Below are 21542 nucleotides of genomic sequence, written 5' to 3' on the forward strand. Positions count from 1 at the left end.
CGCTCCTGTAGCGCAGATTTCAACGGTTCTGCGCCGGTTTGCGCGGCTCCACCAATGGGATCGCGGGATTGTGCAGCTCTGCGCAGAACTGCGTAAACCTGAGGAACCAGAAAGCGACTGTTTGCGTGGATCACCTGACACAACACAGGCTGCAGCTGAACCGAGGAATAGAAACTGAAAAGCCCGGAGAAACGAGTCGGATTAAACTGCCGGAGCTACCATTTGAGATGTCCACTGTGACAGTAACACAGTAAGTACTTTAAAAGTGTGCGCATTTAGAAATAATACATTGGAATGCCAATAGCGAAAAACAAATCAAATGCACTAAAAATAGACGAACACCTTCTGGAAACTTTTTTTGTAGGACCTATCTATGGATCCCAACATGTCAGCCAAATTATTATAATTAGTAATATATTGTATGAACCTTCTACCTTGCCCTTTATAATCATTTAAAGTAGTATATAGATATAAGCATATATATGGGGCTTATATTATTTAAAGTGCTGAGATGCTACCATTCTCAAAACTAATTTATATAAGAAAAAAAGTTTGTAGGTTAGTAGAAGTAGTAGCAGTGGGTGGCGATGATTTAATTTATTTTGTTGCAGTTTAATGTTGGTAGAAACTACATTAGAGGCATTCCACCATTATTTTTAATTGTTTAAGTTGTGGGAGGATTTAGTGTTTATTGGAAGGTAATAATAGTAATAATAAAGATCCTACAAGACAACAGTACTCTGCAGGTTTTCTCATGCAGGCTAATTATTGTGTTGTGCAGGATGGCAGCTCCCAGTGCCCCGTCCTACCCTTGTTCCTGTGACACCTTCGTGGCTCTCCCTCCATCCACAGTTGGAGAACGTGTCATCTTTGGCAAGAACTCAGACCGGCCTTGCGATGAAGTACAGGAGGTGGTTTATTTCCCTGCTGCAAAATACAGTGCCGGAGACAAACTGGAGGTAAACAATATTCAGACCCTTTTGCACTAACATACCCACTTGTCTTTAGTTATCCGTTTTTTTGGACACAACATAATTCTTGCTCTTTTCTCCATCTTAGTGCACATACATCAAGATTGACCAGGTTCCACAGACGTACGCAGTGGTGCTGAGCCGACCGGCCTGGCTGTGGGGAGCTGAGATGGGGGCAAACGAACACCAAGTGTGTATAGGCAATGAAGCCGTGTGGGGGAAGGATGAGGTCAGCGACTCGGAAGCTCTGCTTGGCATGGATCTGGTCCGGTGAGTGAGCACCTGAGAATGCAAATACTGAGAAGAATGAACAGTATCCTTCCACGTTCACCACTCATCACTTGTTCTGCTGTTGCAGCCGCAGTAAAAAGGCTTGTAACATAGGAAAGTTACACTGGAGGTTTGTAATATTGTGCTCCTCATGTCTTGCATTTTCAGACTTGGTCTTGAAAGGGCAGACACCGCCGAGAAGGCTCTGGATGTCATCGTGGACCTACTCGAAAAGTACGGCCAGGGAGGGAACTGCATGGAAGATGAGTGCAGCTTTAATTATCACAACAGCTTCCTGATCACGGACAGGACAGAAGCCTGGGTTTTGGAGACGTCTGGGAAGTACTGGGCAGCAGAGAAAATAACAGGTAAATCCTGAACATGAAGGGACACAACTGACTTGCTATAAACCATGCATATCTCATGCTGTCCATTATGAGAGCCAATACTTCAGATAGGTAAAATATAACACAGTGAGGTCCATACATATTTGGACAGAGACACAAAATGCCCCAAGAACAAGCAGGAACTAAAGACAGCTGCAGTGCAGGCCTGGCAGAGCATCACCAGGGAAGAAACCAGCATCTGGTGATGTCTATGGGTTCCAGACTTCAGGCAGTTATTGACTGCAAAGGATTTGCAACCAAGTATTGAAACCCACAATTTAATTAATGATTATGTTAGTTTGTCCAAATACTTTTGAGTCCCTAAAATTGGGGGACCACATATAAAAATGTGTACTTCCTACACCGTACACCCAATTTGGATGTAACTACCCTCAAATTAAAGAAGAAGTCTACACTTAAAGCACATCTTGATTGTTTCCTTTCAAATCCATTGTGGTGGTGTACAGAGGCAAAATGATGACAATTGTGTCACTGTCCAAATATTTATGGACCTAACTGTATATTTAACCCCAACCTTGCCAACACCATCATTTGAAGCACCCAATCCACAACAATTCATTTTAGTTAACCCAGTAAAAATGCAACCCTAATTTTCAAAAGTCAACATTTACTTGAAAAGCTAACCCTAACCCCAGCCAAACCCCAAATCTAACCCTATTCCGATCCCTATACCCACTGCACAATAAAGAAAAATGTTTGATTCCTTATTTCTAAATATAATCTCTCACAATTACACTATTGTCTGCACAGTAGGCAATGTTTAATTCTGCAGAATTATATGTATTAAACACATCGGATTTTGTTTCAGAGGGACCTCGCAACATTTCAAACCAGTTCTCAATCACTACCAGGATCGACAAGGAGCACCCAGAGCTCAGAGAGTACGCCAGAAGCAAAGGCTGGTGGGATTCAAAGAGGGAGTTCAATTTTGCAGGCGTTTTTTCATACATGAACACAGCCAGAATCGATGCGTCTGGCAGCAGATATTGTAAAGGCCGCAAACTTCTGGAGAAAAATAAAGGTTATCAGCATTTTGTTTTTCATCTAGAATATGCTCTTTAATAACAATGTTAAGCAGATGTAGGTTATGTGCCAGTTTTGGGGGAAGTAGACTAATTCATTATATCAAGGTCATGCAAAACCTGACCGACATGCAGACTTATATTTCACAATAGATGTGCTGTTATTTCAGTTTATTGTCAAGATAGAATAAAGGATGTACATGTATCCAATTTAGATATATATGTATACAAATTGCAGACAGTGTGATACAGTTCTTTTGTCTAATAGGAAACATTACAGCTGAAACCATGATGGAAATCCTCAGAGATAAAGAGAGTGGCATCAATATGGAGGGTGGATTCATGACAACTGGGAGCATGGTCTCCATTCTGCCCAGAGACCCCACACTGCCTGCCGTGCACTATTTCACTGCAACGCCAGATCCCGAAAGGTGACGTCACACTGTCTGATCACATCTACTTTGAAAACCGTACTCTGCAAAATCATTCATAAACTGGTAATATTTTGCAATGGCATACAGACAGTGTTAAAACTGTGGAGAAGATTGTGAGATTTCTGTAATGTGTTTCAGGCAACAATCGGTTTTAATTGCTGCAGCTTGTTCTGGTTCATTTAACAGGTCTGTTTTCAAGCCCTTCGTTTTTGTGAAAAATATTACACAGCTGAAAAAAACATGCTCACCTAGCTATGGCCCAGAAGACCCTGTGAAGAAAACCCCCCGCTTTCAGTCAAAGCCAGACCGCAAACATGAGTTGTACAAGAAACACGAAGAGGCAGCTGCGAAAATGGAGGTGATTGTTCTCCTCAGTGCATTTGCATGATCTGACTGTATTCAAAATTCAAGCTGTGACTTATGATCCCACAAACACATTGGAATCATTAATCCAGGAGTTTTTAATAGGCTACATTTTTACAAGATATATAGGATTTCAATTCTCAGACTTTAAAGTTTATATAAGCACTACGTGATGACTTATGTTGAATTTCTTACTTTCTATCTTTTTAGTTTCTGCAGGGGAAGGGTGCGGAAATGTTGAAGAATATGAGACGGCTTGAAAAAGAGAAAATGGCAGAAATGGATCAGTTTTTACAAAGTGGTATTGAAGACACTACATTAGTTGTGCATATTTTTGCCAACACCACTGAAGAAGAATTAAAAGTGTACAGCTAAGAGGTTTAAACTGATATGTTCATTAATAGATTAATTATTCTAAATACAGCATCAACAAGAAAAAAAGAGAAAATATGCCATATTTCATAGTTAAATGAGTTGTAAACAAACACACACACACACACATTTAATTGTTCACCATTTTTTATGTTTAGAAAATGACATTGACATTGTAATGTGTTAATACTGGGAGTCAGTTTTCTATAAAATGTTAATAGTCAGTATACACAGTTTTCCTGCAGTTAAACAACATGCATAGTGATCTACAATTTGGCAAATATTGGTAAGATCAGTGCATTAATTTGCACATCAGCATATCAGTTTCAGAATTTTGCATATTCACTTGAAAAAATAAATAAATAAGAACCCCGTGTAGTATTCCTTGATCTTTTTGTGTCATATTCAAGTAAACGTCAACCCCCACCCCATGTCTCAAATACTTATAATGGCAACAGAAATTCAGTTTTCTGTCGATATATATATATATATATATATATATATAAATAAATAAATAAATGTTTTCACTGCTGTGCTTCCAATCAGCAGACTGTCTCACACCTTTTCACTGACAACATTGCTGGCAGACACTCCAGGTATATCCTAAATCTCACAAACCAAAAAACACAAAAACGCGTTTTCTTGAAAATTAACGTTTGTACCGATGTGATCTCTAATTAAGGGATAGTGACACATTGTGGTCCCACATTACATTACTGCAGAAACATTTAATTGGCTTTTTCCACAAGAAAACTTACATAATTAAACCAATACAACATTCAAAGAAAAGGAACAAGGGAAGTAAGGTAGTATCAGTGCAAAGGCAAATTATAAACAATATTTAAATGATAAATAAATAAAATCATGTTTTTCCAGGTTTTTTAAGAATGCATATCTGAGTTTTGCAGTTAACAACTTTCCATTATTAATACACTATTCTTTGCAGGTCATCATCCTTTTTAAAATCTTGTGTTAAGGCATTATCTTAAAGAACATATTAATTTATCTGTGGGTCTATATGGAGCTTTCCATTATAGACCATGAGCAAATATGAAATGATCCAACAAACAGGACTGATCAAATGATCATATGTTCCCTGGGAGGAAACCTCAGTATTTCTGTGCTGTGTGGGACCACAGTGGTCTGAAAACTACTTGCATGCTTGCTACACAAAATATGTATCTCATCTAAACATCCATGCCACTCACTACCAGCTGCAACTTCAACATTAAGAAAACACTCACTAGGTTTACACTGAGTGCCTCACATAGAGTCAAATTGAAGGATAAACCCCAACTGATATTTTGCTCCAGAAATTTTGTAATAGAACAAAATCTACTAAATTATTATGGTGGTTGCTGTAAATATAGTCGGCACCAGTCAAGATTTAATGAAACGTATCACGGTGCAGGTTATATGGGCTAAAAGCTTCACAGACAATGCAAATTCCAGCAATTCGACTTGTGCTGTAACTATGGCAAATTGTCCAATTCTGCTTGTAGGGGGCCTGCCTCCTTGCATACAAACAAAATCTGCAATCGCTAACATCCAGCTAGACCAGAGAAAGAGACTGTCATTTAACACCAATCATCTGAAATGTGTACAAAAATCATCAGAATGCTGCACAATGTTGTACTTTTGTAAATCATATACTCAAGTCCAAACAACAGAGAGAGAATTTTGATTTGGATTGTTTGCCAACTGTTTGTCTTGTGCTGAGAGAGAGGGACCTGCAATAGGAAAGGTAGACTCCAGAGGAGCTCGTTTTTTGTTTTTGTTTTTCTTGTACTTCAAAAAATAATTTCCTTTTGCACCCTATACTAGCTGAGTTGTGTGTGTGTGTGAACCTACATTCAGTTTAGTTACACCCACATTGATGCTTTGAAGTGTAAACTCACAAGAACATCTTTCAATGCCTTAAAATGGATAAATCCAACATCTACATAATGTTCCCTTCTTAGAATCAGGCCTTTTCAAATTAAAAACCTTATGTACCTTTTGCAAAACTAAAGAGCAAATCTGTTAAGCATGATCTCAATAACATGTTTTGTACCCTTTTTCCCACCCCCCAAATTAGTTAAATGTATGGTGGCTTGTTAAGGCGTGAAGAATAAAAAGCCCCTCTGGTTATCTCATGATCATGAGATAACGTTCTCTCTCGCTATCAGAGAAAATGGAAGTGTTGTCATTTTCATGAGACAACGCTGAGACTGGGGTAGTGCTGTATCAACACATTCGGTTTTATTTTCAACAAGGCTAATGAAAATTGTTTTATGTCTTGCAATTGAAAGACTACACATCAAAGGAGTGGCCACCCCTTAAATGGTGACACAGGGGCTTTAAATACTCAATACTAAATTATTAAATTAAACATTGAACTGCAGGGGGAGAACACAACTTAAAATGTGCCAATGTGATATAGGTGTATTTAATCAAAGTAATCAAAGTGAAAAACATACAGTGTACTGAGACCACCACATATGTAACAGTTAAAACTGTATAAAACCATACACAAACAATTTAATGCATATCAAAAGGGACCACTGTGCGGTGATTCAACCACTCGGCCAACTCGGTCAGTGTGGTCCAGACCTCAGCAACTGTACAGAGATGAACGCAGGCATAACTATACTCAATGGTTAACAGACGTATTCCAACCCCTGTATTGTACGGAACAATAATAACAGTAAAAACATTATTATTATAGTATGCATTTGAAGCACCGCACTGGGGATTCGAGCCATTTTCATTGAGCGCCCTCCACTTCCACCCCAGCAGAGTGTTCAGCCCACTACACCACAACACAGAACCTTTCTATGAAAGGGGCTGAATGCTGTACTGAGGGGTTATGTCACTTGTAACGTGTTCATTATGCAGAATGAACCTATTTACAAATAGGTACACGTAGAATATGCTAATATGAACATGTTTATGATTATTATGATTGTAGTGTGGTTGGTTAGGAGTTGTGTCAAGAAAACTAAAACAAATGCCAGGCACATTCAGTTTGCTCTAAGACCAGTGCGCAGTGGTCCAGACCACTCTGTTGTGATCACAAGTTAACGGGGGTAATTTATGTTGTGATCACGAGATAACCAGAGTGACTATTTTTTTTTTTTTTTTCCCCATGTCCTCAACAAGCCACCGTATAAATGAGACCAGCATTTCTGACTACTTTCAAAATATTTGCTGTATACATTTTATTTAAATGTATAGATTATAACTGATGTTTACAAGATGTAGCTTACTAACTACATAAGTGGCACACACTATAAAAGTGCCTATTGTCAGTCCCATTATTTAATTGAAATTAATCCTTAAATATGAGCAGTTGTAATGGACAAAGCTGCCCCAGATTTCATGCAGGACCAGGTCTCAGATTGAAACAGAATCATGACCCAAAGCCACATCTGCTCTCTACAATACAAGTACAAGCTCTTTTTGTCAGTTTGTTTCAAGTAGTCCATCGGAATGTAATTTGAGCTATCCTTGCAAATTCACAATAGGAAAATTGTAGCTGCCTTAATCTTCCATGTTTGGCGGGAGTGTGAAAAATGACTATTGAAGGGAGAACTAACAAATTTAACAAGAAAAATAAGACTAGAAATAAAATTCAATGCCATGATAAAACATTAGCTGCCAGAATACAGCAAGTTACTAATTATCCACCTTATTGCAGTTCATGTGATTTCTAGACTTTAAATGTATATAATCAATGGTTAGCAAATTAGTTAAGGCAAGAAATGAGATATCTGGATGTTAAATTCTTTCCTCCTCTTTAATACTGCAGTTATCTATTATTTTACAGATGCCTTATTTGATGGTAACTTATTTATCTAACACTTAACTTCTTATTGGTTAACTTTTTAACAAATATCTTTTGCTGTGTTAATAATTTGCCAAAATACTTTGTGTTTGCTATGTTTAACACTTCTTAATATGTAAAGAAGCACCTTTCTTGGATCAGTATTGACAGACTGTAACGAAAAAGAAATACAGAAACAAATACTTGACCCATCACCTAAACCACAAAGAAGGGGTTCTCAGCAGAACCACAGTGGTACAACAGAAAAAAAACACATACATACAAGACATACAAGAAGTGAACCAACAGCCTGAATACAGACATGCAATCTATGTACCTCCTCATCCGGCGACAAAGCAGTTTGTCTGGCCACATTTAATACATAGTCTAACATGCTGTAGTTTATCTGGGACAGACTTAAAACATTGATCATGTGAATGTGAAAACAGGGAGAAGGTACCCAGGTGCCATGTTTTTTTACATGGTATCTGAAATGATTCAAAAAAAGACAACTGGCATACAAACCCATTCCTCCTCCATCATAGCTATGGCCTAGAACAGTACTAGAACAGGTAAATACCTCTGAAATCCAATTAGAACCTTTATAAAATGATATGAGGTAACAAAAACAAAAAACACAACCGTTTCAATCTTGAAAAAGAAGGGAAGACATTCCCCAGACAGGCTGCACTCGGACAGCTGTGCTTCCTGGGAAGGGATAACATGCTACCCAGAGGGCAGTTTCTTCCTTTGACATGTCTCTCTGTACATACGCAGTCCCAACTGCCCGATCCCAAAAGGATAACTGAGAGGACATTCATAGTCTAGATTAGTTCTACAACAGCTGCGGTCTGCTTTTCATGCAACACACTGAGTGTCTAATGAGTGAAGTGAAGTTGAAAGCTAAAGCGAATGCCGCTGGTCTTCTTTGTTTCTACTTGTTGCCTTTAGACTCTCAGTCCCGCTCCAGTCCTGCCATGCTTTGTGAAGCGGTAGTGCAGGTTCTCATCCCGGAACCCAAACTCGTCGGTGATGTGCTGCAGGAGCCCCCCCTGCATCAGCTGCTCTCCGTACAGCACCGCCTCCCCGCGGTCGTGGGCCAGGCCAACGCGGACCAGCCACTCCACCAGATCACTGCCCCAAAAAACGCCCGACAAACTCTTCTCTCCACACCTGTATATCAAAGGAACGATTCACCCACTTGGCCTGCTAAGCTTTCACCAGAACTGCTTGGCAGAGGAGAGAGAAAGCGAGGGACAGAGGAATTGGGAAGGGCAGAAGAAGAATAAAAAAAAAGGCAAGAGTTGCTGAACAAAGCAGGAGAATTAGCAAAGCCAAATGAAAATACCAAAAGTATTTTTATTTTGTTATCCAGCATAAAGCAGAATGGATGTCATAGGTTATAAACTACCAACTGAAAGCTAACTTTTCTTGTCATTAATTATTTGCTGTGACTTGCAAGAATATTAGATGGTTTCTCTATATAAAGATGTGTATCAATTATAATCAAATGCACACTGAATTTACAAGCTCAATTGGTGGAGATCAATTTTAACTTAATTTCAAATGATATTAACACATACCAAGGCTGACTAAAGATTAGTTTTCTTCCTGTAGTTTCTGTTTATTGCACACTGACAGGGATGTGTTGAGAATCATTGTGAAAATAAGCAAAATATTGTTAATTGTTAGTTTGAGAAAAAAAAAATGGAACTTAGGAAGAGATTTGAAAATAGCAGAATACCATTATCTTTTTTAGTGACAGTTAATTTCATACACAGCTCAGCATTTTGTTACAGAATCTCTGTAGAGCCCCAAGGTCTGAAATAAACAAGCTAGAGGAAGTGTGATCATCTCTATAACACTAGAAAGCTTCCTTAAAGAAGTGCGCTTCTGATGTTTTGATCTGTGGTTAGAATATTCTCTTCAGCATTGCTGTCTCTAAGTTTCTGTCTGCAACTTTGATACGAAACGGAGGTGTAATCGACGGTTACACACACTCAAGAAAAGTGGCATCAATCCCATCCACCTGTGCCATATGCACAATGGCTGTCTGTGGCAAGGGCACTGCCCAAACAGAAAAATTATATCTACCAAATGTAGATTTTCTTATTTTTGTAGCTGGTTTTGTACATGTAATAAAATAGTTCCCATTTTTGTAATTTTGAATACTATATTTTGCAATTAAATAATATATATTACAATAAAAATAAATACATATTGTGGTTATAGTCTTTCATTGTGATCTGTGATTTTTACTGGTGCGGCTTAACTAGGTAGGTGTGCAACATTGGGCATTTAGTGTTAATGGAATGGAGATTAATATATTTAAAGGTGAATGTGGAGACGTGATTGCATACCTTCTCTCCCGCACTATGTCCCGGACACACTGTTCCTGGTGGTATCTGACAAACTGTGTGCAAGTCATCCTGATCTCCTCTGGGACCGCAGTGTCCGGTTCCTCTGCTTTGTCTCGGTTTTGCCACAGACTTGCCAGTCTGGTAAAGAATAGCACAAGCACCAATAAATTAACACCAATCAATTAGTTCCCAGAATGCAGTCTGGTGGAGGACATGCATAGGTCTACAGAAATGCCTCAATGTTTCTCTGAGGCTGCATCTTTCATTTAAAATCTGGTCACTCCTTCCACTGGTGTCCAGAAATCCAAAAGGTTGAGGAGCAGCTGAACAGAGGAAAGGTTGTACTTTTTTTGGTACAATATTTTCAATACTGATCTATCAAAGAGCTCTTTGGTTCTTTGACCGTTTTTAACTTACTCAAGCCACCATCAACTGCAAAAAGCTACAAGAGCAGCAAATGTTTTTGTACACCATGCTGTACTTTACCACAATGTGAAGATGCTTACCTCTTTTTGAAGGGTAGGATAATCAAATGTTTATCCATACCAAAAATACCAAATGAAAAAAAGCCCTGGGAAGAGAGAATAGTGAAACATAAGGTTCATATCTGCATTGCTTAATAACATTTAAAAGAAATGCATTGAGGGAATTAAAACAGAAATACCTGTGCATAATTGATGATGGCACAGAAAAACTGCAGTTCTACATATAGCCTCCCAGGTTCCTGGTTAAACAGCCACCACAGGCAACTGGACAGGTTCTGCAACACAAAAGCTTTGGGTGACCAACTCTGATATGATCTGGTCGAGATTTTATCAAATTGGAGATATGATCAAAATCCCGGAATTTACACATCATTCATTCCTTGCTTTGGCTTTTAAAATATAGTATGACAGTTCTATAATTTTCTAAGTAAAACATTCATATTAAAACTACAGCAATTATCTAGAAAGGTTTTATGTGAACTTGTATGAAAATGACTTATGACAACTATGCGGTTTAACATATGCAAATATAAGCCGTCCAGCACACTAATTAGACACTAGACTAGTTGGTCTAATCAGGTACAGAAAGTGGTCTCACAGCGAACAGGCCCACGATGAGGAGCAGACACAGCAGCACGTGTCTGGCCAGCTGCCGGTCCGAGCTCTGCAGCAGCTGCTCCTCCTGCGCCAAGATACAACTGGGAGACACACAGTGGCTCACACACTGACCTGCGCAAAACAACCAAACACAAGGACATTCAATGCATTTGTGCTGGTGCCATTTCAAAATGGCTTTTACTATATGTTTTAAAGATTTATAGTGGACCAAAAAACAAAAGAGACACAGAGAGCATTCTCTTTTCACTAATATGAAATCATGGCAAGAGAATTACATGCATACACAATTTAATTAATAAAATATTGTAAAGGAGGAACTTGGCTGTTAATGTGCACCTGACAAACCTCATTTGACTATTACTTAACAGTGGAAAATTACAGATCAAACTTTCAAGACTGAATGTTATGAAAGAATCCACACCCATTTAATTTGATCGTGACTTTTTGTGTGCTGAGCAAGGTAGGAAGAAGAAAAAAAACTTCAGCAAAGGACCTACACAGATGTTAGGATTACCTCTCTCCAGAGAAAGGAATACATATATAACTTTGAACAGGATTAAGACACTGGCCCAGGGTCTCAGCCTTCAGGACTCTGCAAGCAACTGCAGTTTGTATTATACATTAAGCTAAAAGGCCACTCCTCCTTCAGTGGCAAAATGCATCTTAAACAAATGTAATAATAATTACAATTATAAGCAGGAGACAGTAGGCTGGTATGTTATAATCTGGCGGTGATGCAAAGCAAGTCTGACTTCAGTTCGGGGACTTGCATTGTTATATGACTTTTTCTGGGACGAATGACACATCACTGGGCCCCATGTCATGTCTTCAGATTTTTGCCCCACTTGAGCTACTTAATTAGAGTTTTTATTGTGAATTTTACTAATCTTCCCAATGATCTGAAAGTGTCAGGGACTCAAAAGTCTATAAAACCAGCATACTTCCTTCAGGACCAGGATTGGAGGCCCTTGATAAAGATTATATGAAATATTTCCCCGAAAAGAGTTTTCCTATCCTAACAGGATGAAATCTCAGCAACAGAAGATTGAAAGCAAATCTTAACAGGTTCTAAATTAGCTTAATTACTCAAGTATTAAATATTTTGCTTCTGTTCTGAAACAGTACCTGACTGTGTGGTTGGCGTTTCGTGCAGGTTTGTGCTGACAATCATGTCCGGCATTGGCTGAACAGAGCAGCAATTCACTCCCCTGGCCAGCTCACAGGCACAGCTCTCTGTCAGGAGAAATAACAGTTCCAATTAAAATCAAAATCACGTTTAGGATGGGATCAAACTGCATTAATTAACAAGTAGTTCCAAGTATTAACACAATTATTTTTCTTTGGAATTGATGATGAAGCAAACAAATACATGCAATGCTCCTTCATTGGCTGTGTTATATGCTGGTCAATAAGTCATGAAAAGGGAGGGAGTGTCATGCCTTATCTGAGGTGGTAATGGCTGGTTACAGTTTAAAATCGTTTGGGTTGTGGTTTCAAAACAAATGAAACAAATAACAAACCAACTAAACCAAGGTCCACAGAAGCAATGGTTAAACGAATACAGGCTTGACCTAACGTTAAAATGGTACTACAGGTTGTATCACCTTAAAATAAATAATGACACCTTCATGCAGAAATTTGATACAGATATGGGACCTTGGTTGCTTAAAGTAAACGTCAGATTTTCGAATCCATGCTTTCCACTAAGGATTGACGACCCCAGTGGGATCCACACCTCTGTTAACGTTGATGTCCTCTTGCGCTGCCTCAGGGCTCGTCTGGCTGTCCTGGCTATTCTGCGTCCTCAGATCCTCTGTGGTTCCTGTAATTGAGGTGCGATCTAAAGCTTGATAGCCAGGGTCTTGTCTGCCTCTACTGAGCCCCATCAGTGACGCTCCTGCCAGAAGGATACTACAGGAGAGCACCACAGCAGTGCTGATGATCTAGAACAAAACCCCACAGTCAGCCTTCGTTAAGAGTTGAACTGATCTGTGTATGACTTGAAATGCATCCATGTCTTCAGATCTGAAGCAGCAGCAATCAGTATCAATTCAAACAGAAGAAACAGAGAGTTGAGAAAGTGGCAACATGCTCACTCTCCTGTATTTCTTACCTGATGTTTTCCATAAAAGAAAGCAGAATCAATGTTGTCAGGCATTTTCTCCCCAGCAATCAGAAGGATCCCAACTATAAATGCTGGAATTCTGTGGAAATCAAAAACAGGGGGGATAAACACAGGAGCCAGGGTTACCTCAAAAAGCAATCTCAGGAAAAGGAGTGTGACTTACCCCCAGCCTGCGATCATGAAGACAGCGGGCTGAACCTTTAGCTCATCGTCCTTGTTCACTAGGACCAGAGAAAGTGCGATAAGGCCTAAAATAAAAAAAGAGGAAGCTTTTTCAGACTTCTTTCTACTTGCATTATTATAGTAAAAAGTAAAAAGGTTAAACAATAAGGATACATATTTCTTGAAATGTGGACATGTTTTCTTGCAGGCAATTCAGACAGTATTTTAATGGATCTTGTTTTTAAGTATTTTTCCTCAGAGAAATATATCAGGGTGTTCATGACTTGGGTGATCTCAATCCTATGCATTGCTGTTGTGCAGTAACTGACACAGGCCTACCTGTCCACAGGTAAGTGCTGTAAAGGGAGCTGTAGAGTAGGATGAATGACAGGATCTGGCTTATAAAGTTGTCTTGCTTTATAATAAAGTTCCACAAGATCATTCCAACGCAGACAAGAAACTGAAAAATAACCATTTTTGTTATGAAACTGCATTCATATTGTGGGAAGCAGGTTCTGATGTCACGTTCATTTTCTCTAACAAGAGATGTAGGTTCTAGGTGATGGGCATCTATATGTGAACTTAACTATGCAGTCTATGTTCAAATCACCATAAACATAATATTATGATACCTGGCATAATATAACATAACATTGTATTCAATACAAATAATTGATCTGTAATATTTAAAACAAAAATGAAAAAAAGGTTTCTTCTGGAAGCTCCAGTAACAGTGTATCACAGTGGCGGAGGAGACAAGCTCAATTTAAAACCTACATACACCTAATGCAATAGTGCATACTAACTCATCCTTACTTGTGCCACAAGCAGGTTCATAGTGAACATGTGAGGGAGCCTCTTAAATTTTTTGCTGAGAAGCAGGACAGTCACAGTCCAGACCTACAACACAGAGTACAAAACACAATGTTTCACAATTGTCAGCTCCATTCAGTTCTCAAACAGGTACAAACAAGAAATCAGATATTAATTAAAGCCATGAACACAGTAAGTAACACACAAAGATATAAGTGCATTCTCACATATTTAACAAGAAGTCTTTCCGGTGACATTATATTTGAGAACTCGACACAGTGATTATTCAGTGATTTTCGCAAACTTAGAGAAAGATGTTGCAAAATCAGTTTGAGCAAATGAGATCATAGTTCAGTCATATAACAGTTGGGAAAAAGTTACCCAACTAGGATCTTACAACATCGTAGACACTGCTTGCTGTGTGTGTTCCTTCAGAAACTGATACCATTAACCACTGCGCTGGAGAGAATGTGCTGAAACCTAGAGTTTAGTTCTTGCTGTGGTCATTTGTCTTTCAATCTTATTTACACTGCACTTGTGCACACAATTTTAACCATCAAAATAAACTTTCTATTCACCAGCATGAAGCTTATACAATAGGTCATGAATACATAATAAATGTAACTATTTGTGACATATAAAGAACAAACCTGGCCAACATAAGATACATTGGCATTGACATTAATCAAAACAGCCTGTGTTAGTTAATTCGTAATTCTTCAACAAAGCTAAGCCAATGGTTATGTTATTGAAAAGTAAATACCAAGAAAGGAAGATAATCATTAAATACAAAAAACATTAAACCAACCTACAGGGCAAAATTATAATGTTAAAACATAAACTCACCACAGCAATTAAACTGACAATACTTATGTCAAAGCTGACACTTTGAAGTGCAGTTGCTAATCGCTTTGAATCCATTAATGGTATTGTCAGTAACCAAGCAGAAACGTACATAATTGGAGCAGAAACAAATGTACTTATGACCATTCCTGAGGTAACCTAAAAAAGAAATAGATGCATTAGTAAGAACAGTGCAAAGCATATATAAAATATTAAAGTATATTAACAAGCAATGGTAAAAAATGTAAATCAGTCTTTTTCAATCAAAACCTCAACATTTTGATTCAGCACTTACAATTTCTAGCTCCATATTGTACTGGGCTGCATAGATTGCTACACTGGGAGCTGTAGGGAAGACTCCATAGAGAAATGCATAATTGGAGAGACTGGTGTGGTTCACTGAACTGTTGCCCTTATCCAGCAGTTCAACCATATTCCTGCAGATCAGAGGCATCACCAACCTGAAGAGGAGAAAATGACTAGTATGACTGGCAGCATCTATGAAAACCAAGGCCAAAGCAAGAGAATCACAGGACTCAGTCTCTCACATGGAGCGTGTGTGCATCTTTAACAAACGACAGGAAAAACCCTGTGCAGAGTGACAGACATTTACACCTGTGCCTGCATTACTCACAGCTTGGCTGTGATGAGCAGGATAAGTGAAACAAAGGTGGACTTGGTGAGCTTCCTGAGTTGTCCAACCATGGAGAGGCCGAGGTAGAACAGAGCAGATCCCCCGAAGGAGTTTGCCAAGCCATCCACAAACTGGGCCATGAAGACAGGGATCTTCTGTCTCAGGATGAAGTGTGAGGCGATGCCAATGACCACCATGAACACGATGGGGTTCTTCAGGACCTGCAGGACCACGACCCCCACGATCTTCAGCTTGTTGTGCTGCTGGCCTCGGTGCTCCCTCCACTTCTGAATCTCACAGAAGGCAAACCCTATTGGGTTCAGGATCATGAGGGACACGGGAGCCACCAGGTAAATATACTGCAGGTACTCTGGGTACGTATCCTTATAGAGCGCCTCCACTGCGAGGGAAACAAACATGTACAAAAGTGAAGTCACTTTCTGAAAAAATAGTAGATCAAAATAATAATAATCATAATAAAATCTAAATTGGTTTCCACATACATTTGAGGTGGCTTGATTTGTACATAAAGTAGTTTTTTCCATGAAATTGAGTCTAGGAAAAAAAAAAAAACTACCTGCTGAAATACAATTATTTAAATAGGAGGGGGAAAAAAAAAAAAAAACTTAGCTTAAAAATACAAACAAGAAGTGGGAACTTTTTTTTATTTTTTTATTTGCACCTGGTGTTATCAATGTTCAAGTACAAATGCAGCTTTTCTGTGGTTTTCTGCTGCATTGCAGATGCTCTTATTCCAGTACAGGACAACGTGGTTTCTAACCACAAAACAACCATGAGCAAGTTCAGATATAATCTTTTTTCAAAGTGATTTCTTGACTACACTGAGGCAATACCTGTCAGGTGAGATGACCAGTAAGTTGCACAAATAGAATATTTAGTCATGCGATTAAAATGTTGCTTCAATATCAGATCAAAGATCACATTTGAAGCTATTTAGATATATAAGAAAATAAATAAAGTCTGCAGGATGTCAACCAAAAAGTACCTTTGAGGCATTTAGTTGTATACAACTTCCAAATACAGACTTTTATACTAGTAAGACAGTGTTTAAAAATTCAACCCCAAAACATTAGGAGCAGTTTACAGAAAAGGGGAAGTAGAGAAATGAAGACTTAACATTTAAAAGCAGAACAACTAAATATAAATGTGTTTAATCTAACACAGTACATCCATAATATTTTGTTTTACAAATTAGACGTTGACAACAGTAATACGTTTTTAATTAGAACATAGATGAATGGAATAACACAAACTCTGTCCATAGTTTGTTATTAGTTCAGTTCTTAACCCCACGAAATGGTCAATTTAATAAATTATTTGTTACATTCTTTAGGTACTTTACATCATTTCAGGACTTATATGAAGTTCAGTCAATATATGAACATTTCAAATTTTAACCATTTAAAAGAATGAACACACTCTTTTCTACATCAGCATTACTACTTCTGTTTGAATTGTTACTTCACCATAGCTCTACCACAACAGTTCAATGGAAATCTGGGACTATGTTTTCAGAAATTAGAGCATTATTGTAGTCATAAAAGTACACTTACCAATAGGGTATCCCAAGGCAAAGTCGTTGCTTTGGGTAGCAAAAATGGAGAAGAGACCAGCTTTACTCAAGCGACTCTCCGGACTGGCAACCAGCAGTGTTAAAACACAGACAATAACAAACACGGCCACCTTGGCAATGAGAATACTATACAGAAAAGACCAGATGACATTGGCAAAGTCCAGCAGCACCATGTTCTTAAACAGTAAGGCTGGAAGTGCAAATTTTGAGACAAAATTCCCCAGCCCTTTGGCCTGGGAAGAGGTTATAATGTTCGCCCTCCCAGCAACATAACCACAGAGGATGATCCCAAAGCATTCCAGTAAGGCTGGGAAGAGCTGATCTATTGACATGGATGGAGAAGACGAGGTGGAGTTGGGGGATTGGTTCAGCAAATATCTGTCCGCCATGGCTGCAGGGCCTAGGAGCCCCGAAAGCTCAGCTTCACGAACCAGAGACATGTAACCCACTGCTGGCGTCAGATAAAGCTGGTTGCAGCTCTTCAGTTGCTTTCAGCTCTAGAAAAAAAAAATAGATGTTATCATTAATTAATCTGAAAATTTTGTGGAATAGAGGTTTAAAATGTTGCTAATAATAAAAAGGCTAAGATGTAAGGGATTTTTCCAGTTTGTTTCTATCGCACTAGCAACTTAGAAACACTTTAAAATTCACCAATTGATGGCCCATGTTAAAAGCCATTTTGTGGTATTTCAGGGTTTCGGGATGCGTCCAGTCATAACTTCCTGGATAGTGAAAGCACAGCCAAAAAACTACAGAAGCACTGTATTTTTTTTTTTTTTTTATGAAAGACTTATGTTTTATATAATCTATCATGTCTTCTATGAAATAGCTGGCATTGTATTTTGCTGGCTTTTGACATCCAAACATTATTTGGCGAGTCTTACATTTTAAAGTGTTAAATGTTTCTTATATTATAGAATTGAAATGGAAAAATGCCATACATCTTGCAACATGTAAAGACACACAAAACCATAAGTTTAGGAACCACACTAATTCCCCTTTAAGTAACATCAAGTCATTCCAAATTTGAAAAACAAAACTGAGCATCCTTCCTCTCTCCTGAGTACATCAGCTGCACTTGACATGTTAAGTGTTGATTGTCAAATACAGTCTATCATTTAGAAACTTCACTGTTAACCTCTCATCTACACAAAAACATTAAAGCAAAACCTTGATGATACCATGGACATGAGTATATATTTTTATTTGTTGATTAAATCATTTATTTTTCTCATTAGGTCATATAAATGAAAACATACAAAAACATTAAAGAACTACAAATAGCAGTATATAATAGCTAATACATCATATCAATGTCAGTGTATTAAATGAATGAGAAGTTCCGGCTAATCATGAAGCATTAGCAGAATGTCTCCATAGAGTTTTCTACACAAACAAACAAAAAAAACCAGTTGGTCAGAGAGGAAAAAAACTGTAACTGTCACTTTCTGAAGAATGTAATTAACTGTACAGATCAGTCATTTCAACATTATAGCACATAAAAGGTAAAATGTTGACCAGCCATTTATAAGCCCACAAAGATGTCATGTCTCCTAGGAGAAATGTGTCAAAAGCCACATTAGTTCAAAAACATGTTCATAACAAAACAACAACAACAAAAAATGCTCTGCTGTGAAAACCATATAATTTGCTTTTCCAAATGTGATGTAGGCTACATTACTTCATGATTTAATTAAATAACCTGAAAACATTGGTTAGCTTCCTTTCTAAGCTTACTTCTTATTTATGTAGAGGTATCCTAATTCTATACATTTCTTTTCTATGTTAAATTGCATTTTCATTCCACTTCTCTAACGTGGGCTGCATGCAAGTGTTATGCAGTTACCCTGAAGGCACTTTTGAATGGAATTATTGTTGGAGGAACACACCCAAGTTTGCAGTTCACTTTTCTTTCCCTTTGTATGCATGAGGGGAACATAACTAAAGATTATGAAAGTACTACTGATTACTCTTCTCTTCTAGCAACAGAATGGCCACTTCAACAACACACTAATTCATCCCCATTAAAATCACAGGTAATCCAGAGATTCCTCCAAAACCTATAAACCCATAAACACTACTTTCCTGTACCATAATAACTAATGGAAACCATATACACATTATAAGTAATCAAAGGATTTGAACAAGGTGACATAGTTGTGCAAACATGTGAGAACATTAAAGTGTAACCGGAAAAAATCCACAGAAATGTCCTGAAACATTTTAATTTCTTTACTTGGAGAGCAAAATATGCCCATTTGATGTAGGGTAAATAAACACAACAATGGTAACATAACTGGTTTATCACATCATAATCCCCCCAAAAAATTTAAATCAATGTATATCAGGATGTTTAATGGTATGACATAAGATGTGGCATTTATGACTGATGCACTAGTAATCTAAAACACTTTGAAAGTAAATCAACAATAAACAATATACCATCAGATCACTTATACAACAAAAATGCATCCATGGAGAAAAAACACTACATATTTTATAGCTCCCATTAAACAAAATAATGGAAGGCTATCTATGATTCAGCATGATACACAAAAAGTGAAAATGACTATTTTATAGTACATTTATTTATCATTAATGTACTGGATATGTCACAGTCACTGCAATTATAAAGGAAACTAGTTGCTCTGAGTCAGGGTCTTAATTAGCCTTTATCTCTGGTTCTGGGGTGAGTTTAGTGTTCTATTAGTGCAAGGGTCCAGTTTTATGACTTGGGCTCAGCTTCAGCCATTGGTAGTGCCTAGGGATATGGTTCAGTTTATTGGTAGCTGGAATTAAGTTTAGGAAAGCTACATACCCTACAAATAGCCATAACCTCATTGCTAGCCAATATTACAATTTGAATATACATCACTCTGCAATCCAATATGTCTTAGTAAAATCAGTAGAAAAACAACCCTAACCTTATCTAGGTAGGCTAAGAACCATCAGCTTTTCAGAAACATGTTGGTATTTGATCAACTCTATTTGGGGATATATTACTGTCACTATGTATTATCATGATTATCATCATCATCAATTTATGAAATAATAACACAAAAAACAGTAATTCTCTTGGACACAAGAACCTTCAATAGACAATACCCTTAAAAAGACACAGCCAAGACAACTCGAGCTGTTTTACTTTCCAGGAAAATCGTACCAATATGTCATGTGAAGTTTGCTATACTTGTTCTGCAGCTTTTTATTTAAACAGGTCACATTTGACCACACTGTTCTTGACCCCCACTCCCACTACAGTTTCAGGCACTGGAAATGAACACAAACCGCCCAGGCTGCCTGGATTACTTTATAAAAGCTGTTGAGGGAAAACCTGCACTTGTTATCATGCATCTACTGGAGGCTGGTCGTGTTTGCAGTTGCGATAAGTGCTGTAACTTCAGATACGGGTCATGAAGTATCATTAGTCCAACGCGCAGCAGCAGCACATTATAACGACGTGCCCAACTCATGTAGCAGCAGTTATTTAACATGCATAACAAGAAAATAGCCACTGCTGATAATTTGTTTAATACGTCATGTTGTTTTGGGTACAACTGTCATTTTTGCGATCCTGCCCTAGTTTAATTGACGCTATATTGTTTGTATCAGTGATGCATTATTATTAATGGGAGATGCCCGGGCTCAGTGACTACCTTACCCAACCGATATGACAACCCTTGCTTCTGTGCCAACTTCCAGGAAACCAACAACTCATAACACTGTGTCCATGAATTGTCACCCTCCTTCCCAGTGACAAATAAGCAGCACTTACCTTACACCTGCTGTTAACCGACCCTTCATTGTCAACTTTACGCTTCTGTACCAGCAGTGTAGCTACAGCAGGGCCTATCTGGCCACAATAACAGACGCGCAGCTCGTCCAATCACTGCCAGCGCTGGTGCTGTGGCGTGGAGGGCGGGACGAGCGTTCTCCAATCAGCGGCGCTGGGGGGCGGGCCCAACCGCAGCAGCATGAACAATCACATGGGCGCATCACGTGGTTTACATTCGCATTCATGGCGTGCATCAGCGCAGTGACCCGTGTTTTTCAGGGGGTTTTGTGATTCATTTGGCTACATGGTTTGGTTTCATTTGTTTGAATGTAACGTCAATTAACCTTTGTATCGACTAAAATGTATATTATGTCAATTTCACTTTAGAAATATCGTCTAATTGGATATTATTAGTACCTATACCAAATAAAGATAGATCATACATCATTTTAGCTTTGTGGACACAGCACTCATTTAGCCATAAAATGA

At 38.3% G+C, this 21542-nt stretch overlaps 2 protein-coding genes across 3 annotated transcripts; one reads left to right on the plus strand and one right to left on the minus strand.

Moving 5' to 3' along the window:
• The first annotated feature begins 127 nt into the window (after positions 1–127).
• Positions 128–4213, plus strand: scrn3 (secernin 3). The gene is made up of 8 exons (XM_066687221.1): positions 128–250; positions 782–959; positions 1060–1241; positions 1410–1609; positions 2457–2669; positions 2939–3101; positions 3291–3462; positions 3678–4213. Exons 1-8 carry the CDS (start codon positions 228–230, stop codon positions 3840–3842), a joined length of 1296 nt encoding a protein of 431 aa, XP_066543318.1. The 5' UTR covers positions 128–227; the 3' UTR covers positions 3843–4213.
• gpr155a (G protein-coupled receptor 155a) lies at positions 3969–21177 on the minus strand. 2 transcript variants are annotated; one of them, XM_066687219.1, is made up of 16 exons: positions 21054–21177; positions 17259–17775; positions 15685–16084; positions 15346–15511; positions 15054–15209; positions 14211–14294; positions 13734–13854; positions 13396–13480; positions 13221–13311; positions 12843–13050; positions 12233–12340; positions 11088–11218; positions 10669–10764; positions 10511–10575; positions 10005–10142; positions 3969–8817 (listed from the first exon to the last, which is right to left on the minus strand). In XM_066687219.1, exons 2-16 carry the CDS (start codon positions 17716–17718, stop codon positions 8592–8594), a joined length of 2535 nt encoding a protein of 844 aa, XP_066543316.1. In that variant the 5' UTR covers positions 17719–17775; positions 21054–21177; the 3' UTR covers positions 3969–8591. The 2 variants fall into 2 exon arrangements, with proteins under 2 accessions (XP_066543316.1, XP_066543317.1); XM_066687220.1 differs by having other exon boundaries at positions 8733–8870.
• Between the last annotated feature and the right edge of the window lie 365 nt (positions 21178–21542).

This window comes from Amia ocellicauda, chromosome 16 (genome assembly GCF_036373705.1).
Source record: "Amia ocellicauda isolate fAmiCal2 chromosome 16, fAmiCal2.hap1, whole genome shotgun sequence".
Classification (NCBI taxonomy): domain Eukaryota; kingdom Metazoa; phylum Chordata; class Actinopteri; order Amiiformes; family Amiidae; genus Amia; species Amia ocellicauda.

What these genes read in the sequence shown, in the direction of transcription:
- gpr155a (XM_066687219.1), bottom strand. Translation starts at nt 17,718, where the DNA reads ATGTCTCTGGTTCGTGAAGCTGAGCTTTCGGGGCTCCTAGGCCCTGCA. An exon ending in TCTTTTATGGAAAACATCAG is followed by an intron (nt 13,051 to 13,220) that starts GTAAGAAATACA and finishes GTTTTGTTCTAG; the next exon opens with ATCATCAGCACTGCTGTGGT. An exon ending in GACATAGTGCGGGAGAGAAG is followed by an intron (nt 8,818 to 10,004) that starts GTATGCAATCAC and finishes TTTGATATACAG; the next exon opens with GTGTGGAGAGAAGAGTTTGT.
- scrn3 (XM_066687221.1), top strand. Translation starts at nt 228, where the DNA reads ATGTCCACTGTGACAGTAACACA. An exon ending in TCCACTGTGACAGTAACACA is followed by an intron (nt 251 to 781) that starts GTAAGTACTTTA and finishes TGTGTTGTGCAG; the next exon opens with GATGGCAGCTCCCAGTGCCC. An exon ending in GTGCCGGAGACAAACTGGAG is followed by an intron (nt 960 to 1,059) that starts GTAAACAATATT and finishes TCTCCATCTTAG; the next exon opens with TGCACATACATCAAGATTGA.